This window comes from Pongo pygmaeus, chromosome 9 (assembly GCF_028885625.2).
Source record: "Pongo pygmaeus isolate AG05252 chromosome 9, NHGRI_mPonPyg2-v2.0_pri, whole genome shotgun sequence".
NCBI lineage: Eukaryota > Metazoa > Chordata > Mammalia > Primates > Hominidae > Pongo > Pongo pygmaeus.
In genome coordinates, this window is record NC_072382.2 from 13,736,025 (window position 1) to 13,755,930 (window position 19,906).

A 19,906-nucleotide genomic window follows, 5' to 3' on the forward strand; every position below is an offset into this window, starting at 1 on the left:
TGAGATAATATTTTCTTTTCTTTTTTTTTTTTTGAGACGGAGTCTCGCTCTATTGCCCAGGCTGGAGTGCAGTGGTACCATCTCGGCTTACTACAACCTCTGCCTCCTGGGTTCAAGTGATTCTCCCGCCTCAGACTCCCGGGTAGCTGGGACTGTAGGCACATGCCACCACTCTCGGCTAAGTTTTGTATTTTTAGTAGAGACAGGGTTTCACCATATTGTTCAGGCTGATCTTGAACTCCTAATCTCAGCTGATCCGCCCGCCTCGGCTTCCCAAAGTGCTGGGATTACAGGCGTGAGCCACTGTGCCCAGCCTTGAGATAATATTTTCATTGATGCTTTTATATCCTTGTCTGTTAATTCCGATATCTGGACCATCTCATTGGTGGCAGTTGTAAATGTTGGAGACTCTGGTTTCGGTTACTTTTCCCCAAAGAGTGATGTTTTTTAATTTTATCAGGCGGTTAGCTCAGTTACATATATACTACAGTCACCCTTATTGAGTTGGCAGCTCCAATCTTCAGTTTAGATCTTTTCTATTTTATTTTATTTTTAGAGATTGGGGGGTGGTTCCTCGCTATGTTGCCTACACTGGTCTTGAACTCTTGGCTTCAGCCTCCTGAGTAGCTGGGATTATAGGTGCAAGACACCACACCTGGCCACTTTAGATCTTCTGTCTTTAACTGAGCTGCGTGGAGTCTGAGTTGCCTGTGTGGGGTTCAGGGCTTGGGTGGAGGTGTGGGCAGACAGAATGTGGGGATTTCCCTCTCTGGCTCTTTCCCTTCTAAGATTCCCATCTTCCTCTCTAGTGGTTTCAGTTGCACACACGCAGGACCCTGTTTCAATATTGAGAAAGAGGCCAGGCGCAGTGGCTCACGCCTGTAATCCTGGCACTTTGGGAGGCTGAGGCGGGCAGATCATGAGCTCAGGAGTTCGAGACCAGCCAGGCCAACATAGTGAAACTCCGTCTCCACTAAAAAATACAAAAAAATTAGCCGGGTGTGGTGGCGGGCGCTGGTAGTCCCAGCTACTCGGGAGGCTGAAGCAGGAGAATGGCGTGAACCCGGGAGGCGGAGCTTGCAGTGAGCCGAGATCGCGCCACTGCACTCCAGCCTGGGGTCAGAGCGAAACTGCGTCTAAAAATAAATAAATAAATTATCAGGCTCAGAAAGACATTTAAAAACATAGCCATGGTCACGTCTCATTCCCTCTTGAGAAAAATAATTACCTCTTGAAGCCACTTGCTATGTGGACTCTAGACTGACACCAAGGAGCCATAAAATACCATAAACCCTGTAGTTCAACAGGGTATAGCCAATCACGAACCAATGTTCTTTCTGTAAATCAATGATAATTCCCGACGAACAATTTTATAACCACCTCCTCTCTTAATTAGCTTGGTTTAATTTTTTTTTTCTTTCGAGACAAGGTCTTGCTCTGCCGCCTAGGCTGGGGTACAGTGGTGCAATCACAGCTCTCTGCAGCCTCAACCTCCTGGACACAAGCAATCCTCCCACCTCAGCCTCTCGAGTAGTTGGGACTACAAATGCACACCACCACACCCAGCTAATTTTTAAAATTTTTATATAGAGGCCAGGCGCAGTGGCTCATGCCTGTAATCCCAGCACTTTGGGAGGCTGAGGAGGGCGGATCACAACGTCAGGAGATCAAGACCATCCTAACACAGTGAAACCGCGTCTCTACTAAAAATACAAAAAATTTTAGCCGGGCATGGTGGCGGGCGCCTGTAGTCTCAGCTACTCCAGAGGCTGAGGCAGGAGAATGGCATGAACCCCAGGGGGCGGAGCTTGCAGTGAGCCAAGATCGCACCACTGCACTCCAGCCTGGGTGACCGAGCAAGACTCCGTCTCCAAAAAAAAAAAAAAAAAGAAAAAAAAATGTTATGTAGAGATGGGAGTTTTCCTATGTTGCCCAGGCTGGTCTTGAACTCCCAGATTCAAGTGATCCACCCTCCTCAGTCTCCCAAAGTGCTGGGATTACAGGCATTAGCCACTGCATCTGGCCAGAACTTTGCTCTTGAATACACTCTCTTTAAGATACATTCTGACCCTGACGCTCTTGATTATTTTAAGTTAATGATATTTTGTCTATTTCTTCCATATTTTCCTCCTTTTTTTTTTTTTTTTTTTGAGACGGAGTTTCATTCTTCACTCTTGTTGCCCAGACTGGAGTGCACTGGCACGATCTCGGCTCACTGCAACCTCCGCCTCCTGAGTTCAACAGATTCTCCTGCCTCAGCCTCCCAAGTAGCTGGGATTACAGGCATGTGCCACCATGCCTGGCTAATTTTTGTTTTCCTCTATTGTTGACTCCTTGTCTTCCTTTTTTAACAGTTAGATCACCTGTTTCTATTTCCTAGTTTTTCTCTTGTTTTATTGATATGGCCCTACCTTTTAGCAAGCTAGTAATTTTTATTAGACCCAGAAATTGTGTATAAAAACTTACAGATGTTTTTTCTTCCACCCTTTCCTTGCTAGGCAGATAGAATGAGTGCTCATCACTTTAACCCCATCAGGGACTTTAGGGTTTGAGGCTGCACTACAATATTTTTTTTTTTCTTGAGATGGAGTTTCGCTTGGTCTTCCAGGCTGGAGTACAGTGGTGCGATCTCGGCTCACTGCAATCTCTGCCTCCCGGGTTCAAGCGATTCTCCTGCCTCAGCCTCCCGAGTAGCTGGGACTACAGGCGTGTGCCACCACACCCAGCTAATTTTTTGTATTTAGTAGAGATGGGGTTTCACCATGTTAGCCAGGATGGTCTCAATCTCCTGACCTCGTGATCCGCCCGCCTTGGCCTCCCAAAGTGCTGGGATTACAGGCATGAACCACTGTGCCCAGCCTGCATTACAATTTTGACAAATTTCAGTCCACCTGTTTCATCCTGTTCCCAGTAAGGAGCCCTCCTGAGCATTCATATGAAAGCCCTGTGTGTTTACCAATCCCTTTGCCCAGGTGGGTCCTAAATTCTAATATTCATCGCTATCAGTCAGAAATTCTACTCTGCTGCTCAGAGGTTTGGGGCTTATTTTTTTATTATTATTATTTATTTTGAGATGGAGTCTCACTCTGTCACCCAGGCTGGAGTGCGATGGCACGGTCACCGCAACCTCCTCCTCCTGGGTTGAAGTGATTCTCCTGCCTCGGCCTCCCAAGTAGCTGGGATTACAGACACGCGCCACGAGGCCCGGCTAATTTTTTCATTTTTAGTAGAGACAAGGGCTCACTGTGTTGGCCAGGCTGGTCTCGAACTCCTAGTCTCAGATGATCTGCCCACCTCAGCCTCACCAAAGTGCTGGGATTACAGGCATGAGCCACCGTGCCTCACAAGAGGCTTAGATTTTTATAGCCTCTAGTTCTACACAGCTTCAGAATTTGGTAAATATCTTAAGTAAAAAATCTGTTATGTTGTAAAGGCTCTTTGACTCCCCAATTTTCTTCCTCCAGTGTTATGAGATGACTCAGCTCAGCTGGCTTTTCTGCAACCTTGTCTGGGCAATGCTTGGATTCTCAGCCTCTTGCTCAATCGTAGAATTAGTAAATACCCCAGGGAGAATTGTTGCAATTGTTAGCTGGCTTTTCTATGATTCTCCATACTCTAGAATTTTAGGTCTGCTGGTCCTTTTTGCTTCACCAGCTCTCTGAGAGTATTAAAAATATGATTTTTAAAATTATTATTTAGCCTGGGTGTGGTGGCTCACGCCTGTAATCCCAACACCTTGGGAAGCCGAGGCAGGCAGATCACCTGAGGTCAGGAGTTTGAGACCAGCCTTGCCAACATGGCGAAACCCCGTCTCTACTAAAAATACAATATACATATATTAAATATTATATATACATACATATATCTCTCTATATATATACACACACACACACACACACATATATATATATATATCTCATGCCACTGCACTCCAACCTGGGCAACAAGAGTGAAACTCCATCTCAAAAAAAAAACAAAGCCTCAAACTGAAAATCATATATATATGACTTTTTTTGTGTGTATTTTATCTGACTTTTCTAGTTCCTGACTGCAGTGTCGGTCAGTTAGAAGAATGGAAGTCTCTAAGCCCTTTCAAAGTGCTTTTTTCCACCAGGTGCAGTGGCTCATGCTTATAATCCCAGCACTTTGGGAAGCCCAGGCAGGAGGATTGCTTTAGGTCAGGAGTTTGATACCAGCCTGGGCAACAGTAGGAAGGGCCCATCTCTACCCAAAAAAATTAAAATTACCCAGGTATGATGGTATGTGTGGGTGTTTTCCCACACTGACAAATTATTCAACATCAGCTGGGTGTCCTACAATTCGATTCAATTCTGACACTACATGGAGTTAGCATCAGAGCCCACAGGTTAAGTAAGGCTCAGTCCCACAAGAATGCCCCCACTTCAAATGCTAATCACAAGTCTGGCTCTCTGGTACTTCTGACCCACTGGCTATGAATCAGACATTCCCACAACCCTCTCCTTGGGTTCAGTAATTTGTTAGGATGGCTCATAGAACTCAGGAAAACAGTTTACTTACTAGATTGCTGGTTTATTATAAAAGGAAAGAACTCTAGAATAGCCAGATGGAAGAGATGCATAGGGCAATGTATAGAAAAGAGCCAGGGAGCTTCCATGTCCTCCCTGGTGTAGACCAAAAGTAATATTCTAAGTCCCCCAACAGACTGAATGAACCCTCCTCTCGGCCAAGGGGATTCCAAACTAAACCTGAAAAACTAGTTCAGGTTGTGATTGGAAGGGGTGTTTGGACATGCTTCATTATACTGTCCTCCCTTTGGAATTCAGGCACAACTGACCAGTGTGAAAGCAAAATAAATCTTCAATCACCACGTTAGTGAACCCAGAAAATCTGAGACAGGTCTCAGTTAATTTAGAAAGTATATTTTGCCAGGTTGAGAACACGTGCCTGTAACAACACAGCCTCAGGAGGTCCTGACAATATGTGCTCAAAGGTGGTCAGAGCACAGTTTGGTTTTATACATTTTAGGGAGACATGAGACATCAATCAATATGTGTAAGATGTACATTGGTTTGGTCCAGAAAGGTGGGACTACTCTAAGCAGGGGAGTGGACTTCCAGGTCATAGGTAGATAAGAGACAACCAATTACATTCTTTTGAGTTTCTGATTAGCCTTTCACTGAATGCACAATTTACATGCAAGAGGAGGGTAGAGGAATAGTCACGTATGCCTTAGTCTGGCTCAGTGAAACAATATGGTGGGACAACTCGAAGCAGGGAGGGGCTTAAGGTCATAGGTAAACTAGAGACAAATGGATGCATCCTTTTGAGTTTCTCATGAGTCTCTCTAAAGGAGGCAATCAGATATGCATTTGTCTCAGTGAGCGGAGCAGTGACTTTGATTAGAATGGGAGACAGGCTTGCCCTAAGCAGTTCCCAGCTTGACTTTCGCCTTTAGCTGAGAGATTTGGGGGCCCAAGATATTTTCCTTTCACATTTCCTCCCTTTTCTTTTTAAAAATCTTTTAGAGAAAGCATTTTAGAAAAAAACGAGTCTCTTGTCTCAGGTTTCATCTGATCTCTCATGGCTAGGATGGTTTATTTCTAGACGAGTAGGTCCTGAGTTATTAGGAAAACTCATTTTTAGAAGGTTGTGAAGTGTCATGTCCTATGAAGACAAAATAGGGGGAGGAAGGGAGAACAACAACAACAAACAAAACAACAATCCTGGAAAATTGCTATAAGCCACATTACTCTGAAGTCCATACATGGGTAGGCAGGTATGAAAGTGGCTTATGTATGTAAATAGGTTGCTGTTATTTTTCTTCTGAAGTTGTCTAGATTCAGTTTGCAGGGCTTTATGAAAGCACAGCTTAGTTTTCAGTGACTCCAAATTAGAAAAAAATGGAAAAAAGAAGAAAAAAATGAAAACATTATTTTGAAGACTTGTAGCCAAGAAAAATTAGAATTCAGTCCAAACTGTAGAAAATAATAAAATTGAAAAACATTAAGCAAGACTAGAATCTAACAACAGGTGTGCTATAGTTTTCGAAACAATTTTTCTCTTTCCAGTTTTCCACTTTTTTTTTTTTTTTTTGAGATGGAGTCTTGCTCTGTCATCCAGGCTGGAGTGCAGTGGCGTGATCTCAGTTCACTGCAACCTCCGCCTCCTGGGTTCAAGCGATTATCCCACCTCAGCCTCCTGAGTAGCTGGGATTACAGGCATGCACCACCACACCTGGCTACATTTTGTATTTTTAGTAGGGATGGGGTTTTACCATGTTGGCCAGGCTGGTGTTGAATTCCTGACCTCAGGTGATCCGCCTGCCTTGGCCTCTCAAAGTGCTAGGATTATAGGCATGAGCTACCACACCTGGCCAAATAATTATTTTTTATATAGGCTTTTAAATTGGCTTTGATGAAACTTTGTTCCATAGAAAATCTCAGATAAGACTTTTCTAAGCCGAGCCCAGCCGCGGATGTGTGCCATCAAATACCTATGAATTGCATGATCCTCTCCTCTTGAGGTTCCAAGATAAACTTGGGACTCTTGGGCCTGTCAGAAAGTGACATGCTTTACTTGCCACAGGTCAGAAACCTTGGACAGGGCCTGTGTGGACAAAGGTATGGGGCCAGTTTTTCCAAGGGGCTTTTATTGGCTCCATAAAGTCAAATTTGATTGCTTAAAGGAAAGCACATCATTCCAGTAAAAGCCTTGGTAAAATAACCAGTTCTCCAATTGTGTCCTGTTACAAATGAAAACAGATTCTTATTGCACTTATGTAAATAACTATATTGTCATAAGTTAAGAATACTCACAGCTGGGCGGAGTGGCTAATGCCTGTAATCCCAGCACTTTGGGAGGCTGAGGTGGGTGGATCACCTGAGGTCAAGAGTTTGAGACCAGCCTGGCCAACATAGTGAAACACCATCTCTACTAAAAATACAAAAATTAGCCAGGCATGGTGGCACATGCCTGTACTGTAGCCCCAGCTACTCGGGAGGCTGAGGCAGGAGAATGGTTTGCACCTGGGAGGCAGAGGTTGTGGTGAGCTGAGATCACACCACTGCACTCCAGCCTGGGCAAAAAGTGTGAAACTCCATCTCAAAAAAAGAAAAAAAAAGAATACTCACAAATAATCTCCAAATTCCGGAGAAATCAGAGAAAAACAAATATGCTCCAAATTTTGTTCATAGGAGTATACTCAATTGCTAAAGCTATAAATAGCTTAAAAGTTTTCTTGACTCTGAAAAACAAAACATAGGATCAGCAACGTTTTAAGTGTAAAATTAAAAAGATCACTTCAGACACCTATTAGTTTAGTCCATGCAATTAATTCCTGTTTTGCTTGATTTTCATGAACATTTCAGTTCTCCATGAGTTGTGAAAGTTTTTCCTCTATTCTGATGTGACAATCTCTAAAGTTATCAGAAACCTGAATTCAGGGGCACCTATTAGAGTTTGTTTGTTTGTTTTTGAGATGGAGTCTAGCTCTGACACCAGGCTGAAGTTCAGTGGTGTGATCTCGGCTCACTGCAGCCTCCATCTCCCAGGTTCAAGCAATTCTCCTGCCTCAGCCTCCTGAGTAGCTGAGTAGCTGGGATTACAGGCACCTGCCACCACGCCCAGATAATTTTTGTATTTTTAGTAGAGAAGGGGTTTCACCTTGTTGGCCAGGATGGTCTCAATCTCCTGACATCATGATCTGCCCACCTCGGCCTCCCAAAGTGCTGGAATTACAGGTGTGAGTCACCACGCCTGGCCTAGAGTTTTATAGCTGATTATAAAACCACTTTCTAAAGAGGACCAAAGCAAAACAACAATTGTCCATGGATGACAAAATGTTTTAGGGCAGCTATAGTCAAAGACAAAACTGACAAGGAAATTTGTTACCTCTGTGGCACATAATAATTTAACATAACAGTTATAATTATTACTGATAATGTACATTAAGCCATATCAGAATTATAGGAGTTTCCAAGGCCAGTGGCAGTGGCTCATACCTGTAATCCCAGTACTTTGGGAGGCTGAGACAGGTGGATCACCCAAACTCAGGAGTTAGAGACCAGCCTAGCCAACATGGTGAAATCCTGTCTTTACTAAAAAAAATACAAAAATTATCTGGGTGTGGTGGTGGGTGCCTGTAATCCCAGCTACTTGGGAGGCTGAGGCAGGAGAATTGCTTGAACCTAGGAGGCGGAGGTTGCAGTGAGCCAGGATTGCACCACTGCACTACTCCAGCCTGGACGACAAGAGTGAGACTCCATCTTTAAAAAAAATAAAAATAAAAAATAAAAAAAAATTATAGGAGTCTCCCATAATTTTGGAACACATCCAATAACATATTTATACAAATACAGCCCAAAGAAAACCAAACACCATTTTATATTTGACAATGTTTCCTGTATAATTTTTATGCCAAGTAAGCCAAATATGTCATTTTTGGACTTTAGGAAACCTATTAATAATGTCTTAAAGGATTAATTAGGTCTGAAAAAGACATCATTTATAATTTGATTTTGGAACGTTTGTCAAATATCAAAGGTTATAACAGACCATTGTTAAATAAGTCATTCATTTAACCAGTGATAACTCAAGGATTTCAAAAAAAAAAAAAAGGTAAAAATCTTCATTCTCTGAGAGAGGAGACTTAATTTTCCGAACAATAAGCCCTAAAAAAAACAGCATGAAGCCAATTAAATATAACTTCCATAAGCCTTTATAACTTTTATAACCTTTATTAAGGAGTCAGTTACTGCTTCAAGAAAACCTTGTTAATCTGACACAGGGGCCCATATGCTGGTCTTGCTTCAGTGTGCCTTTGACATTAATGATTAATTTATAGGGAAACTGAACTTATTTTATCTCTCAAAATCAGCCTTTACAATCTCATCTGTCCACCTCTTCCTTGATAGTCCCTGGGCCTTGAGGAGTTGAATAGCTTTGATTTTCCAGCCCCGTGCTTCAGAAATGAAGTTTATTTTGATCAGCATCTTCTACCGGGCCTGAAGATGGGGCTTTAATTGCTGTCAGTGTTTAACATTTAGCAGGACTTGGTGTCCTTCTTAGACCCAGGAATCAAAGCCCTGTAACTCAATGTTGCAAGTATTTTAAAAGCGCATATAGACAGATACACAGATGTAATAACCTTAATTAAGAATTTTTTTACTCTGTTTTTTTCCTAGGCAAACCAAACTTAATGTGACAACTTGATCATATAAAAGTTTTTGGCTTTAAAAGAAAAAAGTAAATCCTCTTATTGTAACTTACACAGACTGTTAATGAAATGCTTGGACTTTCTGGTTTGTCCTGAACAATCTCTCTTTCTTTCTTTTTTTTTTGAAACAGAGTCTCACTCTGTTGCCACACTGGAGTGCAATGGCGTGACCTTGGCTCACTGCAAGCTCCACCTCCCAGGTTCACGCCATTCTTCTGCCCCAGCCTCCCGAGTAGCTGGGACTACAGGCGCCCGCCACCACACCTGCCTAATTTTTTTGTATTTTTTTAGTACAGACGGGGTTTCACCATGTTAGCCAAGATGGTCTCGAGCTCCTGACTTCATGATCCACCTGCCTCTGCCTCCCAAAGTGCTGGGATTACAGGCATGAGCCACTGCGCCTAGCCCTTTTTTTTTTTTTTGAGAAAGAATGTTTTCCGGCTGGGCACAGTGGTGCACGCCTACAATCCCAGCAACTCAGGAGGCTGAGGCAGGAGAATCATTTAAACCCGAGAGGCAGAGGTTGCAGTGAGCTGAGATCATGCCATTGCACTCCAGCCTGGGAGACAGAGTGAGACTCCATCTCAAAAACAAAACAAAACCAAGAACCTTGCCTTCTACACCCTCTCATGATCTTAACTGCAAACATTTCTGTGGACTTCAACACTTTAGGTAGAATTGAAGACTTCAATTCTTTAGGCAGAATTTAACCCTTTTTTTTTTTTCGAGACAGAGTCTTGCTCTGTTGTCCAGGCTGGAGGGCAGTGGCGCAATCTTGGCTCACTGCAACCTCTGACTCCCAGGTTCAAGCAATTCTCCTGCCTCAGCCTCCCGAGTAGCTGGGATTACAGGCATGTGCCACCACACCTGCCTAATTTTTGTATTCTTAGTAGAGACAGGGTTTCACCATGTTGGCCAGGCTGGTCCTGAACTCTGGACCTCGTGATCCACCCACCTCGACCTCCTAAAGTGCTGGGATTACAGGTGTGAGCCACTGTGCCCAGCCCAAATTTAACCCTTTCAACCAGTTGCCAATCAGAAATCTTTAAATCCACCTGACTTGCAAGGCGTCCCCTTTTGAGATGTCCTGCCTTTCTGGGCAAAATCAATGTACACCTTGCGTCTATTGATTTATGTCTCTGATTGTAACTTCTGTCCCCCTAAAGTATATAAAATCAAGCTGTAACCCAACCATCTTGGGTGCGTGTTCTCAGAACCTCCTGGGGCTTTGTCATGGGTCATTGTCCTCACATTGGCTCAGAATAATACATCTCTTCAAGTATTTTAGAGTTCAGCTTTTTTTTTCATCAATACAAGCATCATCAGTGTGAAATCTAACAAACTCTTACTTTAGGAGCTAGACTTAGATTGCAGGCAGACCTGAAGTAAGAATTGGCATGTCCTTGTTTTATAGGACATCTTGAAAGGGTTCAAAGCCAGCACAGAACAATTTCTGCGGGCAGTCATCTAAGGATGCCTGAGGCCTTTTTCCTTTCCCTGGGGGTGTGGGGTCGGGCTAACGCATAATGCTTTGACAAAAGGCTGTGAAGTAACAGAAATTCATTTGGGGCTGGGAGTGGTGGCTCACTCCTGTAATCTCAGCACTTTGGGAGGCCGAGGGGAACAGATCACAAGGTCAGGAGATTGAGACCATCCTGGCCAACATGGTGAAATCCCATCTCTACTAAAAATACAAAAATTAGCTGGGCGTGGCGGCACGTGCCTATAATCCCAGCTACTGGGGAGGCTGAGGCAGGAGAATCACTTGAACCCAGGAGGCAGAGGTTGTAGTGAGCCGAGATGGCACCACTGCACACCAGCCTGATGACAGAGGTAGACTCCATCTCAAAATAAAATAAAATAAATTCATTTATTTGGGAGAGGGGGGCGGTGTTGCGTGACTCAGTCTCCAGGCTTAACTTTCCCTTTGGCATAATGAGTTTGGGGGTCCTGAGATGTTTGGGGGCCCCCAGCTGAGGTCACTGCAGGCCAGCCAACTGCCAGTGGATCCCAAGGCCATCACAGCTGCCTAGCTGACCTGCAGCTGACATGTGAGCGAGCCCAGCTGAAACCACCCACACTTTCCCGTTACCTATGTATCCTATAGTCTATGGAAGCTTTCCTGCTTCAGTGTCATGGTTAAGTGGTTGTACCCTCAAGACCTTGAATATTTACTATCTGGCCCTTCTCAAAAAAAGCTTGCTGACCCTGCCAAAGCATCTCTGAAGAACAAGTTTCACAGAGCAGCTCTCTGGTGTGAGAGACTGGGTGAATTAATGGCCCCCATTCTTTACTCTCTCTGTATCCATGCCTTTGGCCTTGAAACTTTGTAGTGCTTTTGAGACTAGAGTAGAGACAGGGTGTGGCTTCAGCTTACTCCCACTACAGCATCCTTTCATGCATCCCCACTGACCACAAAACCCACACCTCTACCTTGCTGATGTATCCACTATCATCAACGCTTTAGTCAAACAAAGAAAACTGCCATTTTGTATTCATCTTCTGTGCTCTCACAATGTTTACCCAGGCCTTTTACTTAAAGAATTCCAGGAACTGGCCTTAGGAGGTCCAAAATATCAAACCAACATTGTGTGTGGAGTGTCCCTCCTCAGGAAAGAATACAGATTTGCTGCCATTGGCCAGACCACCTGGTGGTCCATTATTCAAGATAACCCTTACAACCAGATGCTGACCTGCACACCCTACCCTCACGTGCTTTGCCCAGCCCAGCCTGCCTGCCCTACCCAAGGTCAATTCCAGCGCTTTGCCTAGGAGAAAAATCCCTGCAGGCTTTTTTTCAGAGTCAGTCAGGGAACTCTCTTTCACTTGTGTCCCTTATGCCCAGGCATAAGCTCCAATGAAGGCTTGTCGGCAAATTCTTTTAGCCTCATATCAATTTCTATAGCAATGAGAGTCTAAGAACTTGTGGTTGGTAACCGTTTGCCACTTTGTTTCTGGGCTTAGTCACATGACTTGCCTTGATCAATAGGAGTCTAGGAGACACAAGACAAGCACAGGCTTGAAATGGGGTTGCATACTGGGACTTTCCTGCTCTGCCACTGGCGTGTGAGCAGATCCAGGCTAGTCTGTGGGAAGCAAATCCTGCAAACCACAGCTGAGTAACCACAGTCACTCCAGCTGAGGTCACTGAAGGCTAGCTAACTGCCAGTGGATCCCAAGGCCATCACAGCTGCCTAGCTGACCTGCAGCTGACCAACACATGAGAGAGCCCAGCTGAAGCCACCCACACACAGCCTTGATCAGCTGAACCCCAAGACAAAGAGCCAGGCAGCTGTTTATTGCTGTATGCCCCTGAACTTTGGTGGTGGACTGTTACACAGTATTCTGGCAATAGAAAACTGATACTATGGACATATGAATTTTAAAAATTTCTTTTGCCAAAACTGGCTAAGGAATATTTTTATTCTTCTGAGGGCAGTTAAGGCTTCTGATAAGGAAAGAGAGTCTGAACAGAGCACACATATCTGGAACTCCAGGAGTGGGGGATGCAGCATCAGATTCCATCTTGAATTTCTGCTAAAATACTTTGCACTCATAATGGAACTCAACAAAGATCTGTATTTCATCTGTGGCTCAATCTTCCCTCTGGGTCAAGTAGATGCTAAGCTGGACCTTGGCATGCCTCTTAACCATGAAGAGATCTAGCTAGACAGACACACCTCCACTATTTATGGAACAAGAATTCAATTTATTCTCTATTTATAAAACATTTTAAAAAAGTGCCTCGGGTATAAAAATCTAAATGTCTGCAGTGTGATCAGTCAGGAGCACATAACTATCACTCTTCGCATCCTTTGGTCACTGGGAGATCCTTTGGGGGCTGGGAGGTCCTTCTGTCCCAGGCTAAAGGAAAAGCTTCACAAGGGTAAGAGCCACAGAACCCTCTGCAAGAAAGGCGGGTCAGGGAGAATGAATGGTACAGAGACGAAAGGAAGGAGGGGGTGGAACGGAGGTAGAAGGCAAGGAAGGGATGCCGCACTGGAGACCGATGGGGACACTCTAATTGTGCAAGAGGGAGGATCTCCCTTCTTGAATGCTGAACACAGCTAGTCTGAACCTTCCTTGGAAAGTCCAGCTGTTTCTCCATGCATAGGGCCAACTCTCCCTGCAGAGCAGCAAATGTGGCTTCTATCAGGAAGGAAAAGTATCCATCAGTGTGACAAGAGGTCACCTTCGAACTTGCATGAACTCCTTGCGCAGCCACAAAGAGTCCTGGTAGAAGCGAGGGTCGCCTAGTCTTACGGCTGTCCGTTTATAGAAGTAGTAGTACAACACTGCCGCTGCGGGGAGGAAGCAGAAGAGAAGCCTCAGGGGTGCTCCTGAGTATCATTTCAGGTTAAGAACAGAACGTGGCCAGGCGCGGTGGCTCACGCCTGTAATCCCAGCACTTTGGGAGGCTGAGGCGGGCGGATCGCGAGGTCAGAGATCGAGACCATCCTGGCTAACACGGTGAAACCCCGTCTCTACTAAAAATACAAAAAAAATTAGCCGAGCATGGTGGTGGGCACCTGTAGTCCCAGCTACTCGGGAAGCTGAGGCAGGAGAATGGCGTGAATCCGGGAGGCAGAGCTTGCGGTGAGCCGAGATAGCGCCACAGCACTCCAGCCTGGGCGACAGAGCAAGACTGTCTCAAAAACAAACAAACAAACAAACAAACAAACAAAAAGAACAGAACCTAATGAGGCTGGGCAGCCCTCCCTGCTGATTTCCCACAGTCTTCCAGCAACGGCAGGGGCAGTAATCCCTCCTGTTCCTGGTGTGGCTATTGCAACCATCCCAAGCCAGCTGGGACAGGTCTGGGAAGCCAGCATCAAGGCCCTCACTGAAAGAGACACATGTGGCACCCGAGAGAGGCCTGACCTTGCTCTGGTCCTTACCTAGTCTCTGGAATACAAACAGCGTTTGAAGTCCATCTGTCCATATGAAGCTGTTGGAGTTTTTCCAGCGTAAGTTCTGAAGGAGATGTGAGACACACAAAAGTTAATGGCCACAAGAGGCTCTAATGTCTCCAACTTGGTTAGCTGCAGAGATGCCAGTTGGTTTAAAATCATGCTGACCTCTCCCTCCTTTCTGCAACCCCAGGGAGTGTTTCTCGAAAGAGCCTCAAGCTCCCTTTTTTGCTGCAAAGGGAATATCCTTTCAACTTTGAGGGAGGAAGTATGAACTAAGTTATTTATTCTCTTTCATTCCATAACCTTTGCCAAGGAGAAATGATATACTCATTATCTCAGGAGTTTAGCTGGTCACTGTCTTGCCTTGAAAATTGCTGGCTCAGCTCCTGTCAGATAAAGACTTTGGTGGACTCAGGGTTTAATGAGATTAACGGCTTGTATAGTACAAAGCCAGGACCTATTTTGGCTCCAGGAACCAGAGCACAGAATCCTCTTCAGGAAGCACCCAGAGACGCCGGTGTTGCTTTCTTTCCTGGGAGCTCTACTTCTCTCTGTGGAATCACAAGTGCAACCTAACAGGGGGTTCAGGTGTGAAAGTGGCTTTAATAATGAAGTGACAACTAGAGAACCCTGAGGTTTTAAAGAGTTCAATTGAATTGAGTACATGAGAAACATATATACTCAAAGAGCTGGAAGAATTTGTGAAGCAGAAGAAATCTGAAACCATGGACACTGGATCTGATCTGAGGACTATGTTAGCATCAAAGGGAGGCATCTTGGAGGCCGGTTCTCCTAGTTAAAGTGATGGGAGCTCGGCAGAGGGCATGGAGTGCTCAAGGACGAGCAGCAATCCTGCTTGGCTACTTCCCAGAAACATCCACTGCCTACAGCATTAGCCACGGGGCACTGATGCCTAAGAATAACCTGTATCAACATTCACCTGCCCAAATAGCTAATGATGAAACACGTTCAACTACATGTTTTAGCCCTGGTAGGCCTGTTTGGGACAAAGGTGAATTGAATGTTCTGGAAGAGTCCCCTGACTCTTGGACAAGGCTGTTTTTCAACACATAAGGTTGGTCAAGAGTACCTTATGAAACTCTCACATGCCCAGAGCTCCAACCGAAACCACTTTCATTTCACCTGTTCTCTACGAAGGATTGTGTGAGATGTCAAAGAATGAAGCTGAGTTCCCAGAGAAAAGATATCCCAGTGGCCGGGTGCAGTAGCTCATGCCTATAATCCTAGCACTTTTGGAGGCCAAGGCGGGAGGATCACAAGGTCAAGAGATTGAGACCATCCTGGCCAACATGGTGAAACCCCGTCTCTACTAAAAATACAAAAATTAGCTGGGCATGGTGGTGCGTGCCTGTAATCCCAGGTACTCAGGAGACTGAGGGAGGAGAATCGCTTGAACCCGGGAAGCGGAGGTTGCAGTGAGCTGAGATTGTGCCACTGCACTCCAGCCTGGCGACAGAGCGATACTCTGTCTCAAAAAAAAGAAAAGAAAAGAAAAGAAAAGTTATTCCTAGCCTTTTAGGGATTCAGGAATTCAGAGTTCAGGCTGGGCACAGTGACTCACGCCTGTAATTCCAGCACTTTGGGAGGCAGAAGCTGGAGAATCACTTGAGCTCAGGAGTTAGAGACCAGCCTTGGTAACACAGTAAGACCCCACCTCTATTTAAAATAAAAATTAAAGAAAGAATTCAGACTTCTACTCTTACCATGATCCAGACATGAAGGGAGATGCTGAGGGCAAAGTACACAGCTGTCAGGATGATGGTCCCTTTGAATTTATGGAATAGGAGGTTGACCAGGCCAGCCTGGAAGACGAAGGTGTTGAAGAACATGAGGAAAATGATGATGATGTTGAAGAGGACTGCAATATCCTGGATGCTGTAGACATAAAAAAAGCACAACCAATGGAGGCCTGTGTGAGGACCCAAGAGCAGGTACTATGTCCTGAGGGACACGAGGCCTGTCCTTTGTTGTGAGATAGGCATCTGACATCTTAAACCCTCACATAGATGACATGGGTTTTGGGACCTGAATGACATGAAGCTGAAATTACCTAAAATTACCCACTGGCCCCATCAGTTGGGTTTGCAGTCCATAGTCAAGGCTTTCCTGCTCTCATACTCTTTTTTATTTTTAAAATTTCTTCCATACATAGTCCTATAGAAGATTCTCTGATACTCTTTATTTTTCGAGACAGGGTCTCATTCTCTTGCCCAGACTGGAGTGCAGTGGTATGATCACAGCTCACTGCAGCGACTTCCTGGGCTCAAGTGATCCTCCCGCCTCACCCTCCTGAGTAGCTGTGACTGCAGGTGTGTGCCACTATACTCAGCTAATTAAAAAAAAAAAAAAATTAGCTCACGCCTGTAATCCCAGCACTTTGGGAGGCCAAGGTGGGCAGATCACTTGAGGTCAAGAGTTCGAGACCAGCCTGGCCAACATGGCAAAACCCTGTCTCTACTAAAAATACAAAAATTAGCTGGGTGTGGTAAATTAGCGGGGTATGGTAGCGCACACCTATAATCACAGCTACTAGGGAGGCTGAGGCAGGAGAATCGCTTGAACCCAAGGGGCGGAGGTTGCAGTGAGCTGAGATTGTGCCACTGCACTCCAGCCTGGCGACAGAGCTAGACTCCATCTCAAACAAACAAACAAACAAAAAATTATGTTTTAGTAGAAACGAGGTCTCACTATGTTGCCCAGGCTATTTGACACTCTTAAACATTTTTTTTTTTTGAGATGGAGTCTTGTTCTGTCGCCAGGCTGGAGTGCAGTGGCATGATCATGGCTCACTGCAACCTCTGCCTCCTGGGTTCAAGTGATTCTCCTGCCTCAGCCTCCCAAGAAGCTAGGATTACAGGCATGCACCACCACGCCCATCTAATTTTTGTATTTTTAGTAGAGATGGGGTTTCTCCATGTTGGTCAGGCTGGTCCTGAATTCCCGACCTCAAGTGATCTGCCCACCTTGGCCTCCCAAAGTGTTGGGATTACAAGCGTGAGCCACCGCACCTGGCTTTTTTTTTTTTTTGAGATAGGGTCTTTCTCTGTCACCTGGTTGGAATGCAGTGGCATGATCATGGCTCACTGTAGCCTTGAACTCCTGGGCTTAAGCAATCCTTCCACCTCAGCATCCTGAATCACTGGTATTACAGGTGTGTGGCACCATGCCTAACTAATTTTAAAAATTTTTATTAGGTAGAGACAGGGTCTTGCTATGTTGCCTAGGCTGGTCCTCAAACTCCCAGCCTCAAAAGATCCCCCTGCCTTGGCCTACCAAGGTCCTGGGATTATGGGTGTGAGCCACTGTATCCAGCCTACTAATAACTTTAAGACACTAAATCACCACTGTCAGGGCCTTTGAATTGCTTGGGTTCAGCTTTCCAGAGTGCCTTACTGCACGCACATGAAGAGCACAAGCTGGATGACAGGAGCCTTTCGGAGCAGTTCTGAGAAGGAATTGACAAAAAGGTCATAGGACAGCAGGAGGAACTGCAGAGAGAGCACCAGGCTGTAGTTACTGGTCTGGAGCATCTTCCTTCTGTTTTCTGGGGCCCCCAAGGGCACATCCCACAGTTCCCCAGAAAACCGCTCCTGGCTCTCTCCCTACCACTGAGGGAGAGGCTTCTAGTTCCTTTGAATCAGAGCTGTTTCCCTTGCTCTAAGGCAAGCACCTGTTGGGGCAAAAAGATAAGCAAGGTTAGAAATGTATTAATACCATAAACATTTACTGAGGACCTACTGTGTGCCAGGTACCACTCCAGTTGCATGGGATACTTTAGTGAACAAAACCAACAACAAAAATCCCCAAGAAGTCATTTATTCTAGGACCTTCACCAGCTTTTCTCCATGCCTGGAACCTTCTAAACGCAGAGCTGTCTCTAACCAAAGGAATCTAGTAGTATTACTGAGAAGAATGACTGCCTGGTCATGCAGTAGCAGTGCTAACAAAAATGGCAGCAAATCCTTATACATTGCTTACAATGTGCCAGGGAGTGTTCTACAAGCACTAACATTATTTAAACCTCACAAGGTAGATGATATAATACATTATTACCTTCCCCATTTTACAGATGAGAAATTTGAGGCCAAGAGAGGTAAAATAATTTGTCCAAGGTCACATCGTTAGTAAGTGGCAGAACTGGTATTCAGATGCAGGCTGCCCATGTCCACAGTCTGTGCTCTTAACTACTGGACTAAGCTGTCTCTTACATAATTGACAGACTGGTATTTAACTAGGCAGGAAAAATGCTGGCACAGAAGTGTGAAGTGCCGTAGGCAGAAAAAGCAGAGAGGAAATAGGGGTCTCCTGGAAAGCTTTATCTTTAGGATTATGGTAGCAACACAGTGGCAGTTGTTTCTTTTCATCTATTCCAAGACCCACAAGTTGCTCTGGGGGTGTCCTATGACCCTGCTGCTGTGCCAACTCTATAAAAAAATTTCAAAATGCTCTGGAGTGTTAGCGATTACATTAGCATCGGTAAAATGTTTTGCAATTTATAAGCTCTTTTCATATTTCTAACCTTACTTAATCCTACAACCATCTTGAGAAGCAGCCATTACAATGTATATTATTCCCATTTTACACAGAGGCTCCGGAAGGTTAAGGCACCTCCTCCACCTTAGCTGGTGAAGTCCCACCTTATTGGACGTATGTTCGCCGTTTCCTCATTCATTAAATTTTAGAGAGAGAGAGAGAGAGAGTGTCTCGCTCTGTCGCCAGGCTGGAGTGCAGTGGCATGATCTCGGCTCACTGCAACCTCCGCCTCTCGGGTTCAAGCGATTCTCCTGCCTCAGCCTCCAGAGTAGCTGGGACTACAGGCGCGTGCCACCACGCCTGGCTAATTTTTTGTATTTTTAGTAGAGACGAGGTTTCACCATGTTAGCCAGGATGGTCTCGATCTCCTGACCTCGTGATCCTCCCGCCTCGGCCTCCCAAAGTGCTGGGATTACAGGCGTTAAGCCACTGCGCCCGGCCGCATTAAATAACACTGATAGCTACTACCTAGGTACCCACACCACGATAAACTTGTCAACCAAGATCATTTCCTTAATCCTCCCTACAACTCTGCAAGGTGGGAATTATTCCCATTCTACAGGAAAGGACACAGAAGTCAGAGTTCAAGGCATTCCTCCAGGTCTCAAGTCAGCAGAACCAGGCTTCATAACTGTGACGCCAAACCCGTGCTCTTAACCACTACTCACAGGCCACCATCCAGGACTGTTTTGAGGATCCGTTATGCAGAAACGCCAATGGCTGTCTCTACGTACGACGATCCCCTCCAGTTTAGGGCAGTGGAGACTCACAAGCTCATGAAGCTCTTTAATTCGTCCACCGCTACCTGCCGCCTTCCCTTTGTACCTAGGGCAGTATTCCTCACGCTTCCCAATCCACTTAAAAACGAGGCTTCCTTGGCAAACAACAACAAGGCATAAAACCCAAGCCCAAAACAACAGCACCAAAAATTCTGACTTCTGGTCACTTAACCCACTCCTCGTCAATCACTCTCACCTCCAAACTCCAACGTCGGTTGTCATGGGGACATCGTCCCGGCTTCCGGAAGCCGGCTTTAAATTCCGGAAGTAAATGGAGGACGCGGGCCCCGTCTGCGCCGTGCGGCCTGCTAGTCCCCGGCTTTCTCTTCTCGCTCTATGGCCAGTCTGGCCGCCATGTTGGAGCCTTCGCTATTCCGGGCCCGGCCCGCTCCGGGCCCTCCCAGCGTCGCCGCTAGCTGACTTAGGGCTACCGCCCACACTGCGCACGGCCTTGCTGAGGGCCG

General features: G+C 45.4%; 1 protein-coding gene across 7 annotated transcripts; it reads right to left on the reverse strand.

The window, feature by feature from the left end:
* Positions 1-12,884: 12,884 nt before the first annotated feature.
* On the reverse strand, positions 12,885-19,819 carry TMEM138 (transmembrane protein 138). 7 transcript variants are annotated; one of them, XM_063670870.1, is made up of 6 exons: positions 19,332-19,632; positions 17,737-17,800; positions 17,533-17,618; positions 15,834-16,005; positions 14,095-14,170; positions 12,885-13,497 (listed from the first exon to the last, which is right to left on the reverse strand). In XM_063670870.1, the coding sequence occupies exons 4-6, from the start codon at positions 15,957-15,959 to the stop codon at positions 13,385-13,387; spliced, it is 315 nt and encodes a 104-aa protein (XP_063526940.1). In that variant the 5' UTR covers positions 15,960-16,005; positions 17,533-17,618; positions 17,737-17,800; positions 19,332-19,632; the 3' UTR covers positions 12,885-13,384. The 7 variants fall into 7 exon arrangements, with proteins under 7 accessions (XP_063526940.1, XP_054297404.2, XP_054297405.1 ...); XM_054441429.2 differs by lacking the exon at positions 19,332-19,632 and adding an exon at positions 19,639-19,819 and having other exon boundaries at positions 17,533-17,800; XM_054441430.2 differs by having other exon boundaries at positions 17,533-17,800; positions 19,332-19,649.
* Positions 19,820-19,906: the final 87 nt, after the last annotated feature.

Bases quoted from the DNA above. Each gene is read 5' to 3' on its own strand.
- TMEM138 (XM_054441428.2), bottom strand. From the start codon at position 17,660: ATGCTCCAGACCAGTAACTACAGCCTGGTGCTCTCTCTGCAGTTCCTC. The intron at 16,006-17,532 runs GTGCGTGCAGTA...TTATGTCTACAG, and splicing joins ATCCAGCTTGTGCTCTTCAT to CATCCAGGATATTGCAGTCC. The intron at 14,171-15,833 runs GTAAGAGTAGAA...CATCTCCTTCAG, and splicing joins CCCTTCATGTCTGGATCATG to AACTTACGCTGGAAAAACTC.